Below are 12,727 nucleotides of genomic sequence, written 5' to 3'. Positions count from 1 at the left end.
TCCTCCCCTCTCTTCCAACCCCTCCCACAGTAGCAGAGGTCCCAAAGTACTTTTTCTTCTAATCCCGGCAGCAATACATCTGTTGTCTCATCCTCAACACCCAGCCACTTACCCCAGAGGTAGAAATGATTAGTTGTTGTGCTAGTAGAGCAGATTCTTGTTCATGGGTTGGATTAGATGGTCTCAAAGGCTATGCTTAGATTCTGAAATTTTCTAATTTTCTCCTTCTGATTTAACAGAAATCGTAAACAAGCAATTACAAACTCCCTATAATTATTTTATTCATTGTATTTGTAAAGTGCTTAATATAGTGCCTGGCTCATAGTAGGAGCTATGTGCATACTAACTCTATTCACCCATCCATTTATATCTTCATTGCCTAGCCGGTACCTACCAGCAGTTTGTTGTCAAATAATCAGTTCTTCCAAAAGTTTGAATCTTTGGATTTATCAAATCCTATGTTGTTATGGTCATTTACTATTGCATGTTGACTGCCTAAATCTATTCCATTGGTCTTCCAATCTATTTCTTAGCCAGTACCAAATTGTTTTGAAGGTTGTCACTTTGTAATATAGTTTGAGATCTAGCACATCTAAGTCATCTACACTTTCCTCCCTTAATTCCTTTGATATTCTAGATCTTTTGTTTTTCCAGATTAATTTTGTAATTATTTTTCCAGCTCGATGAGATGATTTTTGGATAATTTGGCATGGCACCGAATAAGTAAATTAATTTAGGAACAATTGTCATTTTATTATATTGGGTTGGCCTACCCATAAGCCATTAATATTTTTCCAGTTGTTTAGATCTGGCTTTATTTGTGTGAAAAGTGTTTTGTAGTTGTATTTGTATAGTTCCTGGGTTTGTCTTGGCAGGAAGATTCTTGGGTATTTTATGTTGTCTACACTTATTTTAAATGGAATTTCTCTTTCTACTTCTTGCTGTTATATATATCTTTATAGCCGTTGGGTAGTATAGATGAATGCTGATGATTTTTCTGGGTTTATTTTATATCCTTCAACTTTGCTGAAGTTATTAGTTGTTTTGATTAGTTTTTTGTTGATTCTCCAGGATTCTCTAAGTCTATCATTGTATCATCTGCAAAGAGCGGTAGCTTTATTTTCTCATTGCCTTGTCTAATTCCTTCAATTTCATCTTCTCTCATTGGTATAGCTAGCATTTCTAGTAAAATATTGACTAGTAGTAGTTTCACTCCTCATTTCACTTCTGATTTTATTGAAAAGGTTTCTAGCTTATCACGATTAGAGATTATCTTTCCTGATGCTTTTAGATAGACGTCATTTAACATTTTGAGGAATGTCCCATTTATTCCAGTGTTCTCTAGTATTTTTAATAGGAATGGATGTTGTATTCTGTCAAAAGTTTTTTCTGTATCTATTGAAATAATCATACAGTTTCTGTTGGTTTTGTTTTGATATGGTCGATTATGTTGATAGTTTTCCCAATATGAAACCATTTCTGTATTCCTAGTTTAATACCTATATAAAATGTAAGATTAAAATTAATATCCAATAACTCCAAGTATTATATTTTATAAGATTTATTAATAATCACTTGAAATAGAAAAAAATACAAAAACAAAAATAAAAACCTGAGTAAAAAACACCTGATTAAAATTCTCCTGCCTCTCTCTTCACCCTGCCTCCACAGCTGCATTTCTGGGAGAAGAGAGCAAGGGCAGAGCAACACAAATTTTATATCCTCCCTACATTAGCACATATGTGAGAAGAAACATGAGAAGCTGGGAAAGAGAGTTCTAGGGTTCAAAATTACACAAGTCATAGTATAGATCCTTGTGATATATTGCTTTAATCTTCTTCCTAGTATTTTGTTTAAAATTTTTGCATCAGAACAGTTGCTGAGGGGCAGCTGGGTGGCTTAGTGGATTGAGAGTCAGGTCTAGAGATGGGGGGTCATAGGTTTAAATCTGGCCTCAGACACTTCCTGGCTGTGTGACCCTGGGCAAGTCCCTTAACCCCCATTGCCTAGGCCTTACCACTCTTCTGCCTTGCAGAGTATTAACTCCAAGATGGAAGGTAAGGGTTTAAAAAAACAAACAAAAAACAAACAGTTGCTGATAAAATTAGAGGGAGTTTCCTCCTTGGAAGTTCTCTACATGGTGAAATCATGTGCCTGAATACCTTCCTCTCTGTCCTTCCTCCCCATTTTTTTCTCCTCTGCTACCTCTACTGAACTCTTGCTGATTCTATGTCTCATCATTTTATGACTTTGGGTTTTGAAAGATATTGTCATCAGAGTCCAAATTCTTATAGTTGTTTCCAAACTGGGAAGGTGTATTTTTTAATCACAGTGGATGGGGGTAGTTGACCAATGGGATGGGTTGTGGAGGGAATTGTTGATTGGGCAAAGGCTGGACTAGGTATTTTCTGAGGTCCCTTCCAACTATGAGACTGTGTGAATCCAGAGAGGGAAAGTCAGATCTCACATATAAAGGAGATGGAAGTGTAGACATTGCAGACAAAGATATGAGCTGGTGGCCTGGGAGAGTAGAGAGGACAGACTGAGGTGGAGTTTGTACCTGATTGAGGACTCCCATGGAGGATAGAATCAGCTGGTAAATGGTGAGGGGATTGTGCTGATCTAGGAGGAGACAAATGAACATCTCTGGTTCCTCATCCCTCACATTTGATAGCAAAGCAGCTTCAGTAAATGTGGGCATCTGTGGCTTGAAACTTCTGTTTGAAGGGCTCAGGGGCTTGAAAGCCAGGTCTAGAGATCCTGGGTTCAATGTTGACCTCAGACACTTCCTAGTTGTGTGATCCTGGCCAACTTACTTAACTCTCATTGCCTAGTCCTTAATGCTATTCTGCCTTCAAATCAGTACATAATATTGATTCTAAGACGGAAGGTAAGGGTTTTTTTAAGAGATGTACAAAGTGGTCAATGCCAGGAGCAAGCTCCTTATCCCATTAACAGTGAGGTAAATGGAAATATCACTAGATTTAGAAATAGACATTCAGTTCAAATTTTAGCTCCATCACCTGATACATCTTTTTGTGAACCTCAGTTTACTTATCTGAGAAATGAGTTTTTCAGGGTAGATTATCAGCAAGGCTCCTTGCATCCTAACATCTATGATTTCAGGTCCAACTCATGAAGGACTTGTGCTATGGCAGTCGAGGCAGCTAGATGGCACTGTGGACAGAGTTCTGACTGGGTCTGGAGTCAGGAAGACCAGAGTTTGAATCAGTTCTGGACACTTGGTAGCTGTGTAACCTTTAACAAATTACTTAAACTCTCTCTCAGGTTCCACAACTGCAAAAGGGACCTACTTCTCAGGGTTGTGAGGATCAAATAAAATATATTTGTACAATGTCTGGTACATAGTAAATACTTAATAAATATTTGTTTCTTCCTCCCTTTTCTAAACTGTGGAAGGGTTGCTAGCATTTTTGGGGATAATTAATATAGATTCTTTAAAGTGGGGAAATAAATCTTGCCCTAACCTCTGGTCTTGACTCTCTCTTGCAGCTCTGGTGAGTGGACAAAATGGTGAGTTCCTCTTTTCTTTACTCTTCAGGGCCCCTGGGTAACTTTTATTTTTGTAACCACAGGAGATCTGCTATCTCTCATAGGAAGAAGCCTTGTCTGCCTCAGCCCCTTTTGATGAGGGTTGTAGGGATGTGAAAATGGCATCTGTTCTTCATGGTAACTGACGCCAAAAAGTCAGGGTAGCTTTGTGGTTACACCCTTAATCTCTTGTCATCTGGAGTGCAAATACCTTCATGTTACCCATGTATTGCTCTTAGCACTCATCACAGAGCAGTCCCATTATTGGGAGGAGAGAAACCTTTGAATGATGTAAAAGATGCTTAGGACTTGGAGGGAGAACAAATTTTTCCCAAAGGAGGATGGAGTCACAATACCAGTAGATAAAAACCAAGGGATAGATAAAATTCCAGCCTTCCTTGTCATCTTTAACGTCCTTAAGACCTTGTGAGAAAAACTTCAGGTGAAATAAGCAGAACCCTCTATAATTTAGACACTCCCAGATGCTTGTCTTGGATTTTTGAGACATCAATTAAACAACAGAGATTTATTAAGTGCTCACTGTGTGCCAGGAAATATATAGGCACTGGGGATACAAACACCAAGTGGAAACATTCCCTATTTTCAAGTAGTTAGCATTTACACACACACACACACACACACACACACACACACACACACACACACGCATGCATGCATGCATGCAAGTAGGCAAATGGAAAGCAGTATGGAATAGTGAAAGCATTTAGGGCCTAGATTAGGAAGACTAGGGGTCAAATCAGATCTCTGTCTTTTACTACTTGTGTGATCTTGGAAAAGTCACTTAAGTTTTCTGAAATCTCATTATATTTTGTTTTTAAATTTGTAAAGTGAAGGAATTAGACTAGATGATCCCCAAAGTCCTTTACAGTTTTATTGCCTATGACTATCTTAGTCTGAGAACTATCTTTCCTGTACAGTTTCAAGGGTATTAAGAAAAACTTCTTTTTCCTCCTCCCAAATTCTTTCCTGACCTTCTCACTTCCAAAGAACCTGAGGACATTCTAGCATTTCACTAAAACCCATCCCACCCCAAACCCAGAAATTTGCTGGACATTCCCTAAAGAAGGATACTCCAGGTTCAAGGAATATTATGCATTTTAGTCTATAATTATAGCTTATGAAACTCAAATAATGTGTTTACTCTTATCACTAAGGCAAAGAACTAAGTTAATTCAGAGCAAAAGGATTTAATGAATTAGCATAATGAAGAAAGGGGTAAAAAGACTTTAAAAACTAAAGAGAGAAGTTGAGGAAAAATTAGAAAAAATAGAAGCAATACAAGAAAACTAAGAAAAATGGGAAAAATATCCAAAAATTCACTGAAGAAAATAATTCTTTAAAAATAAGAATCAGGCAAGGGAAAACTGAGAACTTATTAAGAAAACAAGAAATAATAAAATGAAATAAAAAAGTAAAAAAGTAAAAGAGAATATAAAATATCTTATTACAAAAGCAACTGACCTGGAAAATAGATCAAGGAGAAACAATATGAGAATTCTTGTACTTCCTGAAAGTTATGATTGAAAAAAAGAGTTTAGACACCATATTTCAAGAAATCATTAAAGAAAATCATCCTGAAATTTTAGAATTAGAAGATAAAGTAGAACTTAAAAGAATACATCAATATATTCCCACAAATACATGCACTTAGTGAGACACACATAGGGAACATGTAGCCAGGGTACACAATTGGAGAAGAAACTCATTTTTCTAATGCTATAGGATCACCTGTGCCTTTTAGTGATATTACCATACTTATTCTCATCAGCTCTCCTCTTTTCTAGTCTCTACTAATTAAGTACTCTCCACCAGCTGTGGAATCTCAGTCAGACACAGACTTTGCAGATGCTTCTCTGTTAGACTCCATTCCTCTGGATAAGTGGTCTCCTCAAGCCACATAAAATAGAATATTATTTTCGTTGTATAAAAAGCAAACATTTTGAGGAATTTGGAGAAGCCCTGGAAGGTTTATATAAATTGATTCAAACTAATAAATAATAATAGCTAGCAATAGCAATTACTATGCTTCAGGCATTGTACTAAGTGCTTAACACATATCTCATTTGATCCTTACAACAACCTTGAGAGGTAAGTGCTATTATTATTCCTATTTTACAAATGAGGAAACTGAGGCAAATAGAGGTTTAAGTGTTTTGCCCAAATTCAACACAGTAATTATACCAGGCTGTATTTGAACTTAGGTCTCTTTCCTGATTCTGGGTGTGTTACTCTGTCCACTGAGCCACCTCACTGAGGTCAGCTATTTCAATTTTTCCATTTTGCTTATAAGGATGTATATACAGGCCCAGAAAGAGAAGTACTTGCTTAAGGTCACACAAGAAGTAAGTGTTAGGATGGGGCAGAAGTCTAGGTCCTCTGATTGCAAGCACATTGGGTACTCTCCCACTCCACTGCTACTCTGCATACAGAGTAATGGAAGCTAAACCAGGGGAACAATAAGCACGAGGAACATAATGGAAATGAAAAGAACCCTAAACAACAACTGACTCTTTGGATACTTTTAATACCTAGTCTTGGGGACTCTTGTTTCCCTTCAGAGAACAGAAGATAAAATGCCTTTCATTCCTCTCAGTAGGGAGGTGTGGGACTATGGGTACAGGGCATGGCATACATTATCAGGGGATGTCAATGAAATAGTTAGTTTTGCTTACTTAGTTTGTTTGACAGGTAAACAATTTTACTTAACACGAATCATCAATAAAATGTGTAACAATAAAATAATAATACAAGGACAATGAAATAAAGGCTTTTGAACTAGTGATCACTAGTCCCAAATATATGCATTTGTATTTATGTATATGTTTATGTATGTGTGTATACATATATGCACATACATACATACTTATAAAATATACTTATTCATGGAGTCAGGAAAATCTTAGTTCAAATCCAGCCTCAGACACTTAATAGCTGTGGGACCCTGGGCAAGTCCTTTAACTCTCTTATCATCAGTTTCTCATCTGTAAAATGAGCTTGAGAAAGAAATGACAAACCATTACAGTATTTTCACCAAGAAAATCCCACATAGGGTCACAAAGAGTTGGGTAAAGCTGAAATGACTGAACAACATACATAAATGTGCATCTAAATCTATGTATAGAAACAGATATGGAAATCTCCAAAATGACTAAGAGACCCAAATATAAAATTCCTCCATGAGAAAACCCTTTCAAATACTCCAGAAGTCTTTGGTCTTGATGTATTGGTTTTTCATTCTCTCTCTCTCTCTCTCTCTCTCTCTCTCTCTCTCTCTCTCTCTCTCTCTCTCTCTCTTTCACTTTCTTGCCATTCCTCCAATTGCTTTAGCATAGCTACCACATCCAGCAGTTTTACAGGTCAGGCAAGAAGAGAAGTCTTTAGTGTTGGATGATGCTTCAGTTCTATTTGGTGCATTGATCCCACCAATCACCTTCCTCTGTCTTTACTTCTTTGGGTTCTAGGAATTACTGCCACTATCTATCTCCATGTGTACCTTTAGGCCAGAAAACTTTTGATTTGGAGTAAGAGAAGGGGATAAAGGTTTTAGTTGCTATCAATGAAAATGGCATCATATTATATTTTACTTAGTTACAGATAATTACCAATTAATTGCTCATTAATTTAATTTTTCTTTCGCTACTAACTCTCTCCCTCTCTCTCCTCAAGTCAACAAATAAAAAACAACAAAATCCTCTAAACAAATATACATGTACAGTAAAGTAAATTGGACATTAGCCATGCCCCAAATTGCCTATCTTTTGCTATATTATCTCAGTGATTGGAGGTGGATAGCTTATTTTACCTTTAGTCCTCTAGTGCCATGGCTTATCATTTCAGTGATCTTAATTCTAAAGTCTTTTCAAGTCATGTTTCTTCATAATTTTGTTGTATAAATTATTCTCCTAGTTCTGTTTATTTTACTCTGTATCAATCAACATTTATTAAGTGCCTATTATGTGCCAGAAACGCCAGAAACTGAGCTAAGCATTAGGTATAAAAAAAAGCCAAAAGACAGTTCCTGCCCTGAAGGAGCTTACCATCTAACAGGAGGAGACAACATACAAAGAAATATATAAAAATCAAGCTATATATATAGTAAGTAGGAAATAATTGAGGGAAATCACTAGAATTAAGAGAGATTAGAGTTAGCTTATAGAGATATTTCTGGCTTCCTCAGACTACCAATTTTATCACCTTTTATGGAATAGTTACATTTTATTACATATTATTCCATACATATTATAATAGCAATTTCAACAGAGATGATGAGGAAGGGCTATATAAAAGAGGTGGCATTTTCTGGATCTTAGCAGACCAGTAGGATTTTGATAAGCAGTGACTGAATAGGAGGGGTGGCTTTAGTGACCATAAAGAGAATATGTGCTAAGTCAGGAAGAAGGAATGCTTATGGAAGGAAGTGCTTGCAGAAGAAATGGAAGGCATAAGGGACTAAAGACCACTTCATCTTCCTTGCAATTTTAGCCAGTGCTAGAGCAGGGCCCTATCCTATCCATGAGAAAGGCATATATGGTGGGTTGAGAGCAGTCTGTACTCCCTATTCCCCTGCTCTTCTCACCTATCCCAATTGTTAAGATTTACTTAATTCAAATCAACAGGTGTTTATTAGATAGGTAGCTAGGTTGGTAGAGTGGATAGAGCACTGGGCTTGGAGCCAAGAAGATCTGAGTTCAAATTCAACCTCAGACACTTACTAAGTGTATGACCTATTATGATTAAAAATGATGAGGGCCGAGATCAGAAGGGAGAATAGTATTTTAATAAAAGCCATGCTGATAGATAAAGTCATTAGACCACGCGCTTGTAAGAATTCAAAACTGCCGCCTAGCCATAATTACCTCCTGTCTCTTCCTGAGTCTGCAGTCCAGAGGAAGTTCAAAGTCACTACAGGAGTCTATATTCCTTTTCTTACATCCTCCCACTTTCTGTCTACCATGAGGAATCATGGGAAATGTAGTTTCAAGGTCTCCCACATGTCCATAGAAAATATATATATATATACTTTTAGATGGCATTTCCCAAATTTCACTTTTACAGACCCTGGGCAGGTTGCTAACCCCTATTTGCTTCAGTTCTTTATCTGCAAAATGGGGACAACACTAGAAAAGGAAATGGCCAACCTCTCCAGCATCTTTGACAAGAAAATCCTATGAACAGTGTCCATGGGGTCAGATAGAGTTGGACATGACTCAACAACAACATAAATCAAGCCTTGTTCTAGGTGCCAGAGATACAAAGACAAAAGTGAAACAATCCCCACCATAAAAATGCTTAGAAACAACAGGTATGTAGAAAATTAAACAAGAAATATGGGCAAAGTAATTTCTAGGGGAGGGCACTAACAATTTGAGAGAGAGAGACAGGCAGAGAGAGAGAGAGGGACAGAGACAGAGACAGACAGAGAAAGCAATTTAAACTTCTTGTAGGAGATTGTAACTTAGTTACTTAAAGGAAGGTAGAGACCTATTCCCAAGTCATGTGGATCAATCCCTTTCCTGTCATTCAAATACTAATTTCCAGTAATGGAATTGCACATATTTTTTATTTGTCTCTTTTACCATCTTTTATTCAGCTGTTTCACCAAAGCCAGTGATTTTCATCAGTCCTCCATGGACCACCTTCTTCAAAGAGGAAAAAGTGCTTTTGACATGTGATGGATTTCATTTCTATGCACCAGGGAAAACACAATGGTACCAAAATGGGAAAATACTTCAAGATATCTCTGGAAACAATATTACAATTAATAAATCTGGGAAATATAGATGCAAGACCAATAATTCACCCCTTAGTGATATTATAAAATTGACCTTTGTTCAAGGTAAGAAGAGAAATTAATTAATTAAAACATTGAAAATTACTTCAGTGCATCTTTCTCTCCCCGGAAACCCAGGATTCAGATCCCATAACTCAGTTGTCTTCCAGGCCTAGGAGCCAGGGCTTTGTTACCATAGTTCCAGCTTTCACTCCACTGCTTCTGATTTTCTCAGACTAGGGTCAGGAAATGTAATTGGGCTAAATAGCCTGAGTGACTATGGAAATAGTGCCACCTTTGATAATAAGAGGGAAATTAAGAAAAGGGAAGGACTTAGGAGGAAAGATAATTGGTTCTATTTTGGATATGTTAAGCAGGATCTGAACTTTTTCACCTGAGGAAAAATCAGTTGGGGTACAGGGAAAGTGGCAGTGATGGCATAGTCAGTCTGACCAAGGTTATAGCCCTACCAGGAGAAGGTGCAACCCATTGTCTAGAAAGTCTTGAGGGTATCTCCGTGGTTCTTGGGGAAGGCTCAGGAGAAATTAAGTGAATTTCCCAGTGTCCCAGAGCTATTATCTGAAGCAGATTTTGAAAGAAGTTCTTCCTAACTCTAAGTTCAGTGACCTATTCTCTAGCTACTCTAATTCAAAATAGAGTGCCATTTCCCCTTCCTCACAAATCCAAAACTCTTGAGTCTGTTCTACAAAGGCTCATCAAATATATTGAGAAGTAGTGTCTGGGAGAAGTCATCTCACTTTGGAGACAGGGAAACTTGAATCAAAGAACTAAGTCTAATAGTAAACAGAGGACACAGGAAAAGTCCATTCTAATGAAATAAATAAATCCTTCAGACTGAGGATTCCTTTATCCGTCTTCTCTCTGCATTGCACACACTTGATAATGATTTATTGGAAAGTGGAGCCCATCCTCACATATGTTCTTTGGGATAGCCCTTGTTACAAATGAATGAATTTATTAAACTTTGAAAGGTTTAAAGGTTGTATGAATAAGTAATTGATGGATCTGTATATGTATGCATGTGTGTGTGCGTCTTACAGATTCTTTGATCCTACGGATTCCATACCTTGTATTTGAAGGAGACAGTCTGATTCTTCGGTGCCAGGAAAAAAATAACCACCATTTGACCAAAGTGAAGTATTATAAGAATAGCAAATCCTTCTCTACTTTTAACCAAAGTTCAGATGTTGTTATCCCACAAGCAAGTTTAAGTAACAGAAGTTCATACCACTGCACTGCATTAAAAAATATGATATGGAAGAAATCAGATGAAGTAACTCTCAACATCCATGGTATGACTGCCATTCTTTATGGGGAAGGGGATAAGGTCAGTGTGTGGCAGGGTCACTGGTTAGATAAAGTGGAATGGCTGTGACCAAGGGACATCTTATGGATTGACCATGGATGAGAACTCAGACTGGGCCATTAATATTCCTCCTTTAGTGAGCAGTGAAAGTAGTAGTTAAAGGAAGCAGGGAAGCAGAAATGTGATTAGGGAAGGGGTTGTGGATTGGTGTATCTCTTTGGCTAAGAATCTTCAGTTTTGTAATCCTGCATTAAAGTTTTTAGGTGCTGAAAATCCAAGGCTCATTTCTTGTTGAACTCTTTTTCTCTAGAGTTGTTTTCCCGTCCAGTGCTGGAAACAATAGATTCCCAGCCTATAGAGGGTAGTCCTGTGACTCTGAGCTGTAAGGTCTGGATCCCTCCGGAGAAATCAAGCATCCAACTTCTCTTCTCCTTCTTCAGAGATCCAGGGGCTATCTTATTGGGCCAGACCAGGACCCAAGAGCTCCAGATCTCAAAATTATGGATGGAAGATTCAGGGTTTTACTGGTGTAAGGTGGAAACTGTGTCTCTCCTGGTCTCCAAACGAAGCCGCCCAATAAGGATGAGTGTGAAGAGTAAGTGTGAGGGAGATGATCAAACAAATCTGGAATTAAGAAGAGGAAGGCTGTGTAAATGGTATCATCTTTGGCATTAAGTCCTATTCTGTGTGACATTTCCTGTCCCTAATATAGGAATGGGACCCATACTAAAGAGCTAGGGTTTCTCTGCTTAAATGGAACATCAGGAATAGGCTGAGAACCACAAGAATTCAAGGCAAGAAATATAGACAGCATTCTGCTTCCACCTCCAGGTCCTCATTGTTTACATCCTCTTGGACAGACTCTTCCCCAACATTCATATGTATATATCTTGTGTATGTGGGGAGACTGAAGGGGGGAGGTAGAGAGAGATGCATTCCAAACTGAGATTGCCCCTGATGGTTCAGATGATCAAAATTCTAGGGTGGCAAACCAATGGAGTAAGACCTTTAGAAAGAAGCATTCATTATGACAATAATCAATCTGAGGGCCTATTGTATACAATACATTATGTTAGGCACTGGAGATACAAAGAAAAATATTGTAAGGTTCTTTCCCTCAAGGTGTCTGCTATATAGTTGGGGTGTTATAAAAAGAGAAAAAAAGATAAATAGAAGTTCAAGGGACTGTATGCTAAAGTCCAAGACAAAATGGAAATAAGTGAGTCCAACATCTAACGAGCATTTATAAAACGTTTCTCCCTGTCAAGATATCCCTGGGAGTAGGACTTAAAAGTGGGCCAGAGGAGAAGCTTCACTCAATGTATAGTCAGTCCTTTTCCTTCAAACACTGCAAAAGAAAATCTATTGGGGGAACTAGCCTTCCCCTGGAAGGTCCAAACCAACTTAGTCTCTAATAATTGAGCCATTGCTATGAGAATAGAAAGTAAGTCAGAAAGTTCATAAGACTTGGGTTTTGGAATTATTCTCTATCTCCATCCTTCAACTTCTGACCCTGTAACATTTCTTAATTCCTCTACCCTGGCATTTTTAGCACTTCAAATGCTTGTTTCAGCCTCTGCTCTAATCCCCAATTCCCCATAATAGAGGACCTCACAAGATATTTTGTATTTCCCTAGGAATCCCCATTTCTGGAGTACACATTGAAGTGCAACCTCAAGGAGGGCATGTAATGGAAGGACAGAAACTGGTTCTTCTCTGTTCAGTAGCTGGAGGCTCAGGGACCATCACATTTTCATGGCACAGAGAGGGCACAGAAGCCAGTCTGGGGAAGAAGATTCAGCGCTCATTGGTAGCAGAGTTTGTATTTTCTGCCATAAGAGAGAATGACGCTGGGATATACTACTGCACAGCTGACAACAACAGTAGCCTTATTCCCAGCCATTCTGTGACCATCACTGTGAGAAGTGAGTTTATCTCCATTCCTCTCCTCTCCTTTTTTTATCTTTCTTCCTTCCTTCCTTCCTTCCTTCCTTCCTTCCTTCCTTCCTTCCTTCCTTCCTTCCTTCCTTTCTCTCTCTCTCTCTCTCTCTCTCTCT

General features: G+C 38.1%; 1 protein-coding gene across 1 annotated transcript in view; it reads left to right on the top strand.

Annotated features, from left to right (window-relative positions):
• The first annotated feature begins 2,909 nt into the window (after window positions 1-2,909).
• LOC123246077 (Fc receptor-like protein 4) overlaps window positions 2,910-12,727 on the top strand; it is a 24,153-nt gene continuing 14,335 nt past the window's right edge. Inside the window, exons 1-6 of the mRNA XM_044675025.1 lie at window positions 2,910-2,962; window positions 3,514-3,518; window positions 9,164-9,409; window positions 10,405-10,656; window positions 10,981-11,265; window positions 12,308-12,595. Coding sequence (XP_044530960.1) covers window positions 2,910-2,962; window positions 3,514-3,518; window positions 9,164-9,409; window positions 10,405-10,656; window positions 10,981-11,265; window positions 12,308-12,595 — 1,129 coding nt within the window. The remainder of the gene's footprint in view (window positions 2,963-3,513; window positions 3,519-9,163; window positions 9,410-10,404; window positions 10,657-10,980; window positions 11,266-12,307; window positions 12,596-12,727) is intronic.

This window comes from Gracilinanus agilis, chromosome 4 (assembly GCF_016433145.1).
Source record: "Gracilinanus agilis isolate LMUSP501 chromosome 4, AgileGrace, whole genome shotgun sequence".
Classification (NCBI taxonomy): Eukaryota; Metazoa; Chordata; class Mammalia; order Didelphimorphia; family Didelphidae; genus Gracilinanus; species Gracilinanus agilis.
Note: the sequence above shows the minus strand (reverse complement) of the source record. Positions and strands in the feature narration are given on the sequence as shown.